The sequence below is a fragment of the Nicotiana tabacum genome, chromosome 1 (assembly GCF_000715075.1).
Source record: "Nicotiana tabacum cultivar K326 chromosome 1, ASM71507v2, whole genome shotgun sequence".
NCBI classification, from domain to species: Eukaryota; Viridiplantae; Streptophyta; class Magnoliopsida; order Solanales; family Solanaceae; genus Nicotiana; species Nicotiana tabacum.
Window position 1 is genome coordinate 21,525,131 of NC_134080.1, and position 16,642 is coordinate 21,541,772.

The 16,642-nt window shown below is 40.9% G+C and overlaps 1 protein-coding gene across 1 annotated transcript; it reads right to left on the reverse strand.

The window, feature by feature from the left end:
- Positions 1 to 1,397: 1,397 nt before the first annotated feature.
- On the reverse strand, positions 1,398 to 4,671 carry LOC107766612 (uncharacterized). Its single transcript, XM_075245207.1, has one exon. It carries the CDS (start codon positions 4,015 to 4,017, stop codon positions 1,762 to 1,764), a length of 2,256 nt encoding a protein of 751 aa, XP_075101308.1. The 5' UTR covers positions 4,018 to 4,671; the 3' UTR covers positions 1,398 to 1,761.
- Between the last annotated feature and the right edge of the window lie 11,971 nt (positions 4,672 to 16,642).

Consider the following 16,642-nt stretch of genomic DNA (forward strand, 5'->3'; position numbering starts at 1 on the left):
TCTGTTGGCAAAGATGCAGAGCACGGACATTTTCTTTTCGTGTCTCTCTCGGCTTTCGGTGAACTGCTGTTCTTATGGAAGTTCTCAATTAAGGTACATGCAATCTTTATTTAAGTGTGTAAAGTGTGCTCCAGTGTTACTCAAGATGGTTATGTTCTTCAACGATCCAACTGATGGGGCCTCTTGGTTCTGGAAACCTGATAAATATTCAATTCTGCATCGTTGATAGCCACATAAAAGTGCTCATCTACATTGGTATTCTCTCTATTTATCTTCTTGTTTCTTTTGTTTACCACGCCAGCTTGATTTTGTTTGTTGGACGGAGGGGTAGACCACACAGTGACCGTAATAGAGAATTACATTTGCAAAGGTCAGTCTCCAGTTATGCGCTACTGAGTCTGTTGTTTCTTGGTCTTTTTGGTGCTCGCATTGTGATGTGGATCTTCAGCTTTGAGTAAAGGGGGGGGGGGCATCTCTAGTGATTTCCTGTGTATGGTATGGGCTTTTCCAACTTCTCACTACTGTGCCTTCGGTTGGTAGTGCTTTCAGATAGGAGGATATTTTCCTGCATTAAATTATTATTTAACACGATACTCTTATCTTCATCATCAAGCTATTGCCTCATTGTGAAAAGTCATAATTGATTTGAATTCCACTGCGTAGCTGAAGTCTTATCTTAATCATTTACTGGCTTAATAATCTCTACCCAGAGGTATCTTGATTTAACAGTGGGTATCTAAATCCATTGACAGGTTGATCAGTGCGAATGTGGGATAAAGGAGCAATATTTCTTTTAGTGATCTCAATATTTCAGATGTAACTGGTTCGGTCATACAATTGTCTTTACTTAGACATTTTGTGTAGTCGGAGCTGGGTTTATTCTCTGTAGCATATCAAGTTCATAGTAGTTGGATAACCGACTTGCTTTCCATGGAATTGGTAAGGGAGGAAGACTTGTGGAAGGGACTCATGAAGGTAAGGGAGGAATTTGATAGCACCATCAGATATTAAGTTGGGAAATGGAGCTAGGACCGACTTATGGAAACAAAGATACTTGAGATATGATGCCTCGTTTAGAACTTTCCTGGCATTCTTTTTAATATCCAGTCAAAAGATCTCGCCTTGATACAAGTATACGAAGAAGGGGGAGCTCTGTTCGACAGCACTGGGAACTTGAGGAGTTCCAGAACTTTCTGTAGCTTCTACTGTACAAGCAAGGCATCACCAGTACAGATCAGGACATGTTGAGGTGGAAAGATCCGAGCAACGAACAATTTACTGTAAAGTCCTTCTATAATATGTTACTGAAGGGATACAATACGATCTTTTCCCATCCATCAGTGCAGGTACAAGAGTGCGAATGAATGAAATTTTTTGGGTGGTCAACAGACATGTGAAGCCATACTTTTTTATTTTATTTTTATTTTATGTAAGAAAGAAATAAGTAAATTTATTCATAATACGAAAGCTCGCTAGACATGAGTCCTTTATGACTGTAAGATTACATGGAGTCTAGCGTCATATCAATATCATTTACAAAAGAAGCGTTGCGCAAAATTCAAGTTCTGAATTCGTTTATTTTTGACAAAAGCGACAGTTTCCTCTTTTCCCTTGAAACACCTGTGATATCTCTCTAACCATATCCAGAATCTTCCAAATTTGTTTTTGCTTCTTCCGCATCTTCCAGTCCTGCCAGCTGCTCAAAATTATAATAGGCTTTAACCTGTCTTTTTTTCCTTTTCCCTTTCAGGTGTTTGCTTCTTAGTCCACTGTTAGATACAAGTCAGATGAACTTTGGGAAGTTGGAGTACAATTTGAGGGTGAATTACTACTGCAGGAGAGGTAGTCTACCTCTTTGCTATGTGTACGCCAATGATCAACTTTTGCCAATTTATCTGGTGCTGAGTTTGGAAGTGGCTGTGAACGAAGAATTTCCAGAATACTCTCTGCTTTTCCCAGAAGTAAGATGGCAGAACGGACACCTTTTGCTCTCTCTTCAATGGTGCTATGGTGGCATTGCATGGATATAACTCTTTGTAGGTTGGTAAGACAAGCGCCTGTTATATCCACGATCATGGATGACAATTTGTCAAACATGATTTTGCTGTTATCTAACTCTTTCCTATCAGAATTTTGAAGAAGTGTTTCACATACTCTGTACATACAGTTTGCTGCCAACATATTGGTAGGCCATCTTGAGGGTGATTCCTTTAAACAAGCATTCAAATCTTTCTTTCTAAATTCGATGAATATTTGCTTTGATTTCTCAGAGAGTCCTTCAAGCACGTCTTTTGGATTTTGTCCTTCAGTGGCTGTCGTGCGGAGATCGACATCCAGCCACTTGTAACATAAGTCAACTCCTACCCACACCAACTCTGCCGCTTTCCTGATGTATGATAGGTCTTTTCCAGCATCCAGGTTCTCTTCCACAACTTTGATGTACGTGAGACCTTCATACACACACCTTATTAATTCCTTGATTGAGTGGAAATCAATGTCTGGAAGTGCAATTGCAATGCTTGTCAGTGTCACTACGGGAAGAGCCCAGCAATTAGGAGGTTCTTCCGAATCTAAAGAAGGAATTTGAGCATGGTCAAATCCATACACTCCCCTGAATCCAGGTGATGACTTCACCTTCTCCAGAAGTTGTATAAGATGTTTAGGCTGCTCCTTTTTCCCCATCCCGATCCAGTGACCTACCACATCTCGGTTGCTTTGCATCATCAAGTCAATTAATGCTTCCTCACCTTCAAGATGTAAAACATAGTGGCTAAGATCTGGCTTTAGACTGGCTTGCGTCTCTATATCATGACTAGACACCATATTGTTGCATTTCAGCATCCTGATTGCCTTCCGACAGCTTATCAATAACCAACTTACAGAGAAAGTGGAAATGAGCCGAACTAGCTTACTGAGTGACACCATCATAATTTGCATCCAAATACAGAAATCTAGAAGTCTGTTCTTTGTTTTATGAGCAAATTTTCTACCATGCCGGCCACAAATTCTGAAATCCAACGGGGATTCTTTCCACTGAAGCAGGATACGGATCCAGTAGTTCTCCACTTTGAACAACTTGGCTTTGCAGGCATTATTTGTTTTTTTGGGGCAGCGATAATTTATGGCTATGAACCATCTAAAAGCTGGTGCAATAGTTCCTACTCCTATTGCCACAGTCTGAGTTACAAGAATCAAGGTTGTGGACCACTTGTATTCAGAGTCTCCACTACAAAAGTTGAAGCTCCGATGGAGAAAGTAAGACCTAAGCATGGCTTCAGCATAAATTACTGTGCTCAGAAGGCAGAAACCTCCAGATGCAGTGCATGTTGCTAAGCGCCCCGCCACGAAGTGGGGGCTAGAGGTATAGGCCATGGTCCAGAATTTCATCAGCTCATCCTTCAGTTTCTCAGTTGTGCATTTATAGGTGATGCCGCATTCTTTGTTTGCTAACTTGTATTTCTTGTTATATTTCAGGTCCAAGTAACACTTTGTAGTTGGTATTGCCACAGCTGAGGAGATCAGTTGCAGAAGCAAAACAAGCATAAGAAACATGAGTGCTATATGCTCTTTGCAGAAAACATAGATTACACCTGTAGCTAATTGTATACCAATGTTCACAATGGCTGTGATGACGAAAATACCCAAAGCCATTATGTTCATCAACAACTCTTTGTTCTCCATGAGTCCTAAAGAAGGCATAAAATTAGAAATTACCGTACAGATTAGAGTAGCACTGCTAAGTTTTGTCAGCTGATCTTGGCGACGAGGCATGGAGGTATTTAGATCAACAGACAACTTGGTGGCGACAGCTAGAAGTGTCAAGGTTGTAGCATTGAGAGAGAAGTAGTTGCAAGGAAACCAGAATATTCTACGGCGTAGGCCATGAAGGGTATCCATTGCCATAGCAAGCGCACAAGCTGCAGATGCTGCTGCTACATACATACCGATCCATGGCATTGGCTCGCTGAATTTTGAGTCATCTAGGTTGCCATCTATGGTGCAACCAATCTTCCCCATCTCGTATCAATCTCTGCTCCAGTTCTCTTAGTGAAAAGCTGAAATCTTTATCAGTGGTGGAGCTTTTGTATGCTATTCTGAGGAGTTTTAGTGGGTCTTTCTACCTCTTGGTGTTTGTCTAGGTTGCTGTTTTGGATGCAACCATATCTATTTGATTGTTTGACTCTGTTTCAAGCTATTTCCAGTGTTTTCCAAAGATTTACTATTTCTGGATCTGGTAAACAACTTCAGTATCATTTCTTTGGTCATTGATGATTTCACGCGTTAAAGGCTGCTGCAAAAGTCAGTAGGATGGATAGACTTTGACATTATTGTTTACTTGAAAGCTGGTGGGATAGGATTGGCATTAGCTACCGGAATGATTCCTCTGCTATATTTTACTATCTGTTAAAAGTCAGATAGGGGATATTACTGAGGACATGGCCCTTGACAGGGAATTATGGAGGTCGAACATTAAGGTTGTAGGTTAGGGGAAACTTGTGAATATTTCTATAGCACAATAGAGTGAGACTAACCAGTTAAGAGTTAGACTAAGAATGTCATTGGTCGTCTATTGATGCAGGGCTTTACTTGCTAGTTGTACTATACAAACCACCTATTTCATATTTCGTATTCTGTATTTCATATCTCTTATATTGCTGGTATTTTATTATGCATTTTTATGGTACTAATATATCGGCTCCTGTTGCTTTTTTGAGCCGAGGGTCTCCTGGAAACAGCTTCTCTACCCTTCGGGGTAGGGGTAAGGTCTGCGTACATATTATCCTCCCCAGACCCCACTTGTGGGATTATACTGGGTCGTTGTTGTTGTTCTTGTTAAAAGTCAAGCGCATGTTTAGAATTTTGTATGTTTCTCTGAAGACCACACATAAGTGTGGTTCAAAAGTGGTTGCCAAGATTGTCTGCTAGTAAGGTGGACAGAACGTATTAAATTACTTGGTGACTACGTTGATTAGCTAATTTGGTGGGTCCAACAGACAGTGACTATGTAGAAAAATGATTTCTCTAGATTGTGCTAGTTTGTGAAATCTCACTACGCCACCTTCTAATTGTTTTAGGAGTCCTGTGGTTGGAATACGATTTATACCGATATAAGTTATGGCGGTATAAGTTATAATGAGATTGTTATTTATTCATTATTTGATATGTTGTATTAAGAATAATAATTGCACAATTTTTAAGAAAAAGATATAAGTTATACCGGTGCTAATTATCCCACCTTCTATAAGGTATAAGTTATTCCGGTGTTAAAATTAACACCGAGATAATTTATACCTAGTTTGCTAACCAAACAGAATATTAAGATGTTATTAAATTTTTATATCACCCTTATACCTTGTTATACCTTATACCAAACGACCCCTTTAAGGTATTATAAAGTAAAAGTTATTACCAGCCCCTACCCACTATGCAACCGAGCTGACGTCCCAAGAAGAAACCTTTGCACGGATAGAAAAACTACTTTTGGTGTGCCGGTCAAAGGTCTGCTTCCTGGAATTTGTAAAAAACTTTTTTCCGTAAAAACCTCATTCACCCTGTGGCCAGTGGCAGAACTAATGTTTTTGCCGAGAGGCTTGAGAAGGGTCATCGTTCCCGGCTGTCCCATGAAAATTAGCGGCATCTCCTTCGAGGAGATTCAAAATATAAAAAAAAGATACGTCAAGAAGTTAAGAGGATTTAATATTTATAAAAAATATTTTAAACCTTCTATTTATAGTATAATTTTCGGCAAAGAGATTCGGACGAACTAGCTCGGCCCATGCTTGTGCTTATAATACAAGGTGTGCGTTGACAAGCAAAGGGAATGATTTGACTTTTCAGTCCACATCTTGCTCAATTGACCTTTCTTGTATGCGACCCTAACATTACTACAAATTGCCTTCTGAAGAAATCTAGATCAAATGACCAACCATTTATGACATTTCTTTACTTGTACTAGTTCTACAATATTGAATTATTTTTTTGTTTTTCTATTTTTCAGCTTCTAAGCTATTAGCGTCACCATTTTACTGGATTTTGGAGCTATGTAGAAATACTTAATTTGTGTTATATATATATATATATATATATTATGGATGTTCATTTAGTACTCCGTTGTAAATAAGTTTCCTGAAGAAACTTATCCATATGAGACTCCGCCGTAAATATAGTTATCTATTTAGTACTCTATTGGAAATAAGCTTCCTGAAGAAGCTTATCATTTCGGTACTCCGTTATGGATAAATATTACCCACGGCAGAAGATTATCTATATCTGGTACAGTAGCAACTTACAAGAAGCTTATACAGCAGCTTGCAGTAGCAACTTACAAGCAGCTTACACAACAGCTTGCAGTAGTAGCTTACAAGCAGCTTACACAGCAGCTTGCAGTAGCAGCTTACACAACAGCTTTCTTTCTTCTATAAATAGAGGAGATTTCAGTTCATTATGTACATGAATTTGAAGTTAAATAATAAATCTCTCTCTCTACTTGTCTTCGGTTTCTTTACTTTAAAGTTTTTATTTTATAACACGTTATCAGCACAAGACTCTGCCATCTCGAGCAAATACTTTGAAAGTATCAAAGGTACGAACTTTCTTTTTATAAATAATGTCAAATCTTTCTAAATGTGAATTTGTAGTATTGGATATATCGGGCAAAAACTAAGTGTCTTGGGTGCTTGATACTGAAATTCATCTTGATATGATGGGTCTAGCAGACACCATCAAAGATAAGTTATGCGTTTTACTTGCTATGTATGCTACTACCATTAAAATAAAATAAAAAAGGTACTTAGGAACCTAGTAAGCGAGCCATAATCATTGGACGAGATTCTGGAGCATTTTATGAATTTTAAAACACTATAATTTGTATATCTTTATGTTATGTTTTTCACTTACTTGTTTTCAAATTAAGATTTTAATTTTACTCCAGAAGAGTAATATTGCATAGGAAACTATAAAGTAGATGACATTGTTAGATTCACTTATACTCCAGCAGAGTTTGCAAGAAATATACAACCACCAGAAATGGTTATGTTTCGTATATCTCATTGTAACTAAATTTTTGTTAACCACCAGAAGTGGTATATGCCTATGGCCACCAGAAGTGATAATTTAGGCTTTCCATGGTTACAATTGAAGATAAGCTAGAGAAATATTCTCTATAGTACATGCATGTGTCACGACCCAAAATCCCAATCCGGTCGTGATGGCGCCTCTCGTGAGGACAAGGCCAGCCAATCAACAAAACATTACATCTCTTTATAATTACTTAGCAGGAATAAGTCTAAATCATGGGCAATATAATCTTAAATGCGAAATAAACGTGATAGAACAAGGAAAACCCTCCCAACTCAGCCCGAAATCGGGGTGTCACAAGTCATGAGCTACTACAGAGTTTACTAATATTTTACAAAGTCTGGAATTATCATAAATAACAAAGAAAAGGGAGAAAACGGGGCTGCGGATGTCAACAGCTACCTCGTTACTCCTAGTCACCGCCTGGTCTGGAAAGAATCAACGCTCAGGAGCGAACTCAGCTCTGCCTGTATCTGCACACATGGTGCAGGGAGTAATGTGAGTTCTCCGACCCAGTGAGTAATAAAAATAAATAACGACTGAAAACATGAAATCTCATAACGGCACAATATAGCGCTATCCCAAGCAGTAAAATCAGTTATACAGTAAAATAGTGAGTATCAGATAATTCTTCTTTTAAAACAGTAAAGACCAATAATTTCCACAGAAAGGATAAATCAAAAGCTTGCCCCTCGGGCTCAATATGTAAATCTCAGTATAGTATCAGCCCCTCGGGCTCACTCCCAACTCACCAGCACACAACATCAGCCCCTCGGGCTCACTCCCAACTCACCACACACAAGCAACGGCCTCTCGGGCCCACTCCCAACTCACCTGGGTACCCTGCGCTCACTAGGGGTGTGTACAGACTCCGGAGGGGCTCCTACAGCCCAAGCGCAATATCAATAGGCCTGAAAGCCTTCACACATCACACACGAGGCCTGAAAGCCTCCTCATATAACACTCGAGGCCTGAAAGCCTCCTCACATCACTCAACATATCCTCACGTATGGCCCTCGGCCTCAATCAGTCCAGAAAATAATCATAAGCCTCTTGGGCATCAGTAAAACAATAGTGCTCATCTCAACAGCATTATAAATATCATTAAATCTCGAGTTGAGTATAAATGTAGCTGAGTTCACAAAATAATATAATTCAATTGGACTGAGTTCAAATAATATTTCAATTTGTGAGGAAAATAGTGATGTAATTTCACAAAAGATTTCAGATAATTGGCACGAAGCCCAAATATGGCAATAAGCCCAATCATAGTGAAGAAACAATAAATCTTTATCAATTATGCGGTAAAAATATCAACTGGGATGGACCAAGTCAGAATCCCCAATAGTAAATGACCCCGCGCTCGTCATACAACGCGTGTCTCATCTCAACATAGCAGTATGTTGTGCAATCCGGGGTTTCAAACCCTCAGTGCATCATTTAAAATCATTACTCACCTCAAAACGGTCCAATGTCTACTCCGCTATGCCTTTGCCTCTCGAATTTACCTCTTCGCGCGTCGAATCTGGTCAAAACCACAACGAATACATTACAATAGGCTAAAGGAATATAACCCAATCGAAAAGACTCGAAAAATATCGAAATTCACGAAATTCGCAAAACCCGAGCCCCGGGCCTACTTCTCAAAAAATTACGAAAGTCATATCACCGGATTCCTCGTCTCGCCACGAGTCCGTACATATAAAATTTACCAGAATCGGAGTTCAAATGACCCTTCAAATTTTCAAATCTTATTTTCAAATCCCTAGGCCTAAATCTTCAATTTACTCCTCAAAAACATGTAATCTAGTCGGATTATTCGATGATAATTCAATATTACGGAGTAGAAATAATCACAAGTGACTTACCTCAAGATTTCCCAAGATTTCTTGCTAAAAATCGCCCAAAATCCGAGCTTGGAAGTTAAAAAAAAATGACCAAACTCGGACTGCTGGACATTAAATCTGTCCAGAAATTTTCGGTACTGTTCACGCGGGGGCACTGTTCATGCGCGTGAGGTCACTATTCACCTGCACGGTTACTGTTCACGCGCGTGTACTGTTCACTGCTGCAGAAAATACAGCAACTTTTAAGAAATTTGCAGCACAACCATTTTTTACTAAAATGGCTCTAACTCCATCATACGAACTCGGAAATAGACGATTCTTGTTCCTATGAGTCACAAATAATAATACGAACATAACCCTTCAATCGAAACTCAATTCAGAGATCGTTTGCCCAGTTCAATACCCATTTCGCTCGTTAAACAATTAACTCACATTTCACGTCAAAAACCCAATCGCGACTTGATGAAATTAAACCAAAATTTCCAGATTAGTCCTATAATTCATGATTTAAATTCTAGAAGTCTCGAAATCAAATTTGGATCTCTAGAACTAAAAATGAACCTTTAGATCATTACATTTATGCTCAAAACGACAAAAATCTTCCAAAAATGACCCGCTGGGCATCCGAAACACACCCGAGGCCCCCGGGACCCCGACCAATAATACCAACCAGTCCCAAAATATATTACGGACTTGATCGAGGCCTCAAATCACATCAAACAACGCTAAAATCATGAATCAACCTCCAATCCAAGTTTTATGAACTTTAGAATTTCCAACTTCTATTTCCGATGCCGAAACCTATCAAATCACGTCCGATTGACTTCAAATTTTGCACACAAGTCCAAAATGATATAACAAAGCTACAAAAATTCTCGGAATTCTATTCCGACTGTCGGATCAAAATTTCACCTATCAACCGGAAATCGCCAAAATACTAACTTCGCCAAAATGAGCTAATTTCTTCACCGGACCTCCCAAATTAGTTCCGATTGCGCTCCTAGGCCTTAAATCATCCCCCGAAACTAACCGAATCATTGAAATTCAATTCTGAGCCCTCTAACTCACAAGTCAACGTCCGGTTGACTTTTTCAAACTAATTCTTCCTTAAAGAGACTAATTGTCCCATTTCATACCAAACTCGATCCGAATTGACTCAAATTCACCAAGTACACATATTGAAACATGAATAACCATTTAACGGGGAATACGGGACGAAAATACAGGAAACGACGGTTCGGGTCGTTACATTCTCCCCAACTAAAACAAACGCTCGTCCTCGAGCGAGTTAAGAAACATACCTGGAGTTTCAAATAGGTGCGGGTACCTGCTCCGCATCTCCTGCTCGGTCTTCCAAGTAGCCTCCTCCACGAGCCGACCTCTCCATTGTACTTTCACTGATGCTATATCTTTTGATCTCAATTTTTGAACCCGTCGACTCAAAATAGCCACTGGCTCCACATTATAAGTCAAATTTCATCTAACTGTACTGTACTAAAATCTAAAATATGAGACGAGTCCCCAATGTACTTCCGGAGCATGGACACATGGAATACCGGATGAACACCCGACAATCTAGGCGGCAAAGCAAGCTCATAAGCCACCTCTCCAATCCTCCTAAGTACCTCAAATGGTCCAATAAACCGCGGACTCAACTTCCCTTTCTTTCCGAACCTCATAACACCCTTCATCGGCGAAACCTTCAGCAAAACCTTCTCGCCCTCCATAAATGACACATCTCGGATCTTCCGATCCGCATAACTCTTCTGACGCGACTGAGCTGTGCGAAGTCTTTCCTGAATCACCTTCACCTTTTCTAAGGCATCCTGGACCAAATCTGTCCCCAACAACCTAGTCTCACCGGGCTCAAACCAACCCACTGGAGTTCTACACCGCCTCCCATATAAGGCCTCATATGTTGCCATCTGAATACTGGACTGATAGCTGTTGTTGTAGGCAAACTCTGCAAGTGGTAAAAATTTAACCCAAGAACCTCCAAAATCAATCACGCAGGCACGCAACATATCCTCCAATATCTGAATAGTACGCTCGGACTGTCCGTCCGTCTGAGGATGAAATGCTGAACTCAACTCCACCTGAGTGCCCAACTCGTGCTGAAAAGTCCTCCAAAATTGAGAAGTGAACTGAGTACCTCTATCCGAAATAATAGTAACTGGAACACCATGCAACCGCACAATCTCCTGAATAAAGATCCTAGCCAGCCGCTCCGCAGAATATGTGGTACACACCGGAATGAAATGCGCTGACTTGGTCAGCCTATCCACAACGACCCAAATCGAATCAAAATTCTTCAAAGTCCGAGGAAGGCCACTCACGAAATCCATACTACTCTCTCCCATTTCCACTCAGGAATAATCATCTGCTGAAGCAAACCGCCCGGTCTCTGATGCTCATATTTCACCTGCTGACAGTTGAGACACCGAGCCACATATCCCACAATGTCTTTCCTCATTCTCCTCCACCAGTAATGTTGTCTCAAGTCCTAATACATCTTCGCAGCACCCGGATGGATGGAATACCACGAACTGTGGGCCTCCTCAAGAATCAAATCTCTAAGCCCATCAATATCGGGCACACAAATACGGCCCTGCATCCTCAATACGCCATCATCACCTATAGTCACATCTTTGGCATTATCATGCTGAACTCTGTCCTTAAGGACAAGCAAATGCGGATCATCATACTGGTGCTCTCTGATGCGATCATATAAGGAAGACGAGAAACCACACTAGCCAATACCCGACTAGGCTCAGAAATATCTAACCGCACCAACTGATTGGCCAAGGTCTGAACATTAACTGCAAGAGGCCTCTCCCCAACTGGGATGTAAGCCAAACTCCCCATACTGACTGCCTTTCGGCTCAACGCATCGGCCACTACATTGGCCTTTCCCGGATGATATAGAATGGTAATATCATAGTCTTTAAGTAACTCAAGCCATCTCCGCTGCCTCAAATTAAGATATTTTTGTTTAAATAAATGCTGAAGACTGCGATGATCAGTGAATACCTCACAAGATACGCCATATAAATAGTGCCTCCAAATTTTTAAGGCATGAACTATAGCAGCCAACTCCAAATCATGAACATGGTAGTTCTTCTCATGGGGCTTCAACTGACGAGAAGCATAAGCAATAACTCTACCCTCCTGCATTAGCACACAACCAATCCCAACTCTGGAAGCATCACAATATACCGTGTATGAACCTGTAGCTGATGGTAACACCAACACTGGAGCTGTGGTCAGAAGTGCCTTGAGCTTCTGAAAGCTCTCCTCACACTCGCCGGACCATACAAATGGGGCACCTTTCTGAGTCAACTTGGTCAAAGGCGATGCAATAGAAGAAAACCCCTGAACAAATCGGCGATAATAGCCTGCTAGCCCAAGAAAACTCCGAATCTCTATGACTGAGGATGGTCTAGACCAACTCTGCACTACTTCTATCTTCCTTGGATCAACCTGTATACCCTCGCTGGACACTATGTGTCCCAAAAATGCCACAGAACTTAGCCAAAATTCACATTTGGAGAATTTTGCATAAAGCTTCTTCTCTCTCAATCTCTGCAACACTACACGCAAATGCTGGGCATGCTCCTCCTGACTACGCGAGTACACCAGGATATCATCAATGAATACACTAACAAATGCATCCAGATAAGGCTGAAATACACTGTTCATCAAATGCATGAACGCTGCTGGGGCATTGGTCAGCCCGAAAGACATAAGCAAAAATTCATAGTGACTATATCTAGTCCTGAAGGCAGTCTTGGGAATATCCGACTCCCTGATTTTCAACTGGTGATAGCCCGAACGGAGATCAATCTTAGAAAATACCCTCGCTCCCTGAAGCTGATCAAATAAGTCATCAATGCGAGGCAAAGGATATCTGTTCTTCACTGTTACCTTATTCAACTGCCTATAATCAATGCACATTCTCATTGTGCCATCTTTCTTCTTCACAAATAAAACAGGTGCACCCCACGGGGATACGCTAGGCCGAATGAACCCCTTATCTAGGAGTTCCTGAAGCTGCTCCTTTAGTTCTTTCAGCTCTACTGGTGCCATACGATATGGCGGAATAGAAATGGGCTGAGTGCCCGGCACTAAGTCAATGCCAAAATCAATATCCCTGTCCGGCGGCATGCTCGACAGGTCTGCAGGAAATACATCAGGAAAGTCCCTCACAACTGGGACAAAATTAATACTAGGAGTCTCAGCTCCAACATCCCGCACAAAATCCAGATATGATAGATAACCCTTCCCAACCATACGCTGGGCTTTCAAGAAAGAAATTACTCTACTAGAGACATAATCAGTCATGCCACGCCACTCGATCCTCGGAACACCCGGAATAGCCAAAGTAACTGTCTTAGCATGACAGTCTAGAATAGCATGATATGGAGATAACCAATCCATGCCCAGAATAATATCAAAATCTACCATGCTCAACAGCAATAGATCAACTCGGGTCTCCAGACCTTCAATAATCTCAACACATGACCGGTACACACGGTCCACAACAACAGTATCGCCCATCGGGGTAGATACATGAACAGGTAAAGAAGGAAACTCTCGGGGCATACCCAAATAATGAGCAAAATATGAGGTCACATAAGAATAGGTGGAACCGGGATCGAATAATACAGAGGCATATTTGTGGCAGACTGGACAATTCCTGTAATGACATCATTTGAAACAATAACATAAAAAAAACAGGCCCGTCCACCACCTGATCGACCTTAATCCCCGTAAGCAATAACCGACTCACCAACACGCCTCAAACTGGAACCAATATAGCACAAAATTGTGCAATCAATTTATTTAATAGCAAACTCCCCAACTTGGCTCAAAGACATAGATCAAAACGCACTCAATAAATCATAACGCACATACTCCTCACGTGGCTATCCAACCATCATTCCCACTAATAGGGACAATACCAGACATATAATTTCAAAACTCTTGCTCGCACAATCAGCACTTCGGTGCTCAAGCCATAGGCAAGGATCCAGCCTCAAGTCCTCCAGACTGGCCTAACATCAAACTCATAGCGATTACGTCTCGCCCTTCGTCCGGGGAATTACAAGCCATCAAGGTACATCTAATACTGAGCGCTCGTTCGCGCATACGAACACGTGGATGGAATTGTAAGAGTTATTTTTTTCCAGCTGAAGCAAGGACGCACAATAAGAATTCAAGAATATGAAGTTTTCCTAAAGGTTCTGCAGCCTCTCGAGGATAAATACAGACGTCTCCGTACCGATCCGCGAGACTCTACTAAACCAGCTTATGACTCGCGAGACCTAGTAACCTAGGCTCTGATACCAACTTGTCACGACCCAAAATCCCAAACCGGTCGTGATGGCGCCTCTCGTGAGGACAAGGCCAGCCAATCAACAAAACAGTACATCTCTTTATAATTACTTAGCAGGAATACGTCTAAATCATGGGCAATATAATCTTAAATGCGAAATAAACGTGATAGAACAAGGAAAACCCTCCCAACTCAGCCCGAAATCAGGGTGTCACAAGTCATGAGCTACTACAGAGTTTACTAATATTTTACAAAGTCTAGAATTATCATAAATAACAAAGAAAAGGGAGAAAACGGGGCTGCGGATGTCAACAGCTACCTCGTTACTCCTAGTCACCGCCTGGTCTGGAAAGAATCAACGCTCAGGAGCGAACTCAGCTCTGCCTGTATCTGCACACATGGTGCAGGGAGTAATGTGAGTACTCCGACCCAGTGAGTAATAAAAATAAATAACGACTGAAAACATGAAATCTCATAACGGCACAATATAGCGCTATCCCAAGCAGTAAAATCAGTTATACAGTAAAATAGTGAGTATCAGATAATTCTTCTTTTAAAACAGTAAAGACAAATAATTTCCACAGAAAGGATAAATCAAAAGCTTGCCCCTCGGGCTCAATATGTAAATCTCAGTATAGTATCAGCCCCTCGGGCTCACTCCCAACTCACCAGCACACAACATCAGCCCCTCGGGCTCACTCCCAACTCACCACACACAAGCAACGGCCTCTCGGGCCCACTCCCAATTCACCTGGGTACCCTGCGCTCACTGGGGGTATGTACAGACTCTGGATGGGATCCTACAGCCCAAGCACAATATCAATAGGCCTGAAAACCTTCACACATCACACACGAGGCCTGAAAGCCTCCTCATATAACACTCGAGGCCTGAAAGCCTCCTCACATCACTCAACATATCCTCACATATGGCCCTCGGCCTCAATCAGTCCAGAAAATAATCATAAGCCTCTTGGGCATCAGTAAAACAATAGTGCTCAGCTCAACAACATTATAAATATCATTAAATCTCGAGTTGAGTATAAATGTAGCTGAGTTCACAAAATAATATAATTCAATTGGACTGAGTTCAAACAATATTTCAATTCGTGAGGAAAATAGTGATGTAAATTCACAAAAGATTTCAGATAATTGGCACGAAGCCCAAATATGGCAATAAGCCCAATCATAGTGAAAAAACAATAAATCTTTATCAATTACGCGGTAAAAATATCAACTGGGATGGACCAAGTCAGAATTCCCAATAGTAAATGACCCCGCGCTCGTCATATAATGCGTGTCTCATCTCAACATAGCAGTATGTTGTGCAATCCGAGGTTTCAAACACTCAGTGCATCATTTAAAATCATTACTCACCTCAAGACGGTCCAATGTCTACTCCGCTATGCCCTTGCCTCTCGAATTTACCTCTTCCCGCGTCGAATCTGGTCAAAACCACAACAAATATATTACAATAGGCTAAGGGAATATAACCCAATCAAAAAGACTCGAAAAATATCGAAATTCACGAAATTCGCAAAATCCGAGCCCCGGGCCCACTTCTCGAAAAATTACGAAAGTCACATCACCGGATTCCTCGTCTCGGTACGAGTCCGTACATATAAAATTTACCAAAATCGAAGTGTAAATGACCCCTCAAATCTTCAAATCTTATTTTCAAATCCCTAGGCCTAAATCTTCAATTTACTCCTCAAAAACATGTAATCTAGTCGGATTATTCGATGATAATTCAATATTACGGAGTAGAAATAATCACAAGTGACTTACCTCAAGATTTCCCATGATTTCTTGCTAAAAATCGCCCAAAATCCGAGCTTGGAAGTCAAAAAAAATGATCAAACTCGGACTGCTGGACATTAAATCTGTCCAGAAATTTTCGGTACTGTTCACGCGGAGGCACTGTTCATGCGTGTGAGGTCACTGTTCACTGTTCACCTGCACGGTTACTGTTCACGCGCGAGTACTGTTCACTGCTGCAGAAAATACAGCAACTTTTAAGAAATTTGCAGCACAACCATTTTTCACTAAAATGACTCTAACTCCATCATACGAACTCGGAATAAGACGATTCTTGTTCCTATGAGTCACAAATAATAATACGAACATAACCTTTTAATAGAAACTCAATTCGGAGATCGTTTGCCCAGTTCAATACCCATTTCGCTCGTTAAACAATTAACTCACATTTCACGTCAAAAACCCAATCGCGACTTGATGAAATTTAACCAAAATTTCCAGATCAGTCCTATAATTCATGATTTAAATTCTGGAAGTCTCGAAATTAAATTTGGATCTCTAGAACTAAAAATGAACCTTTAGATTATTAGATTTATGCTCAAAACGGCAAAAATCTTCCAAAAATGAC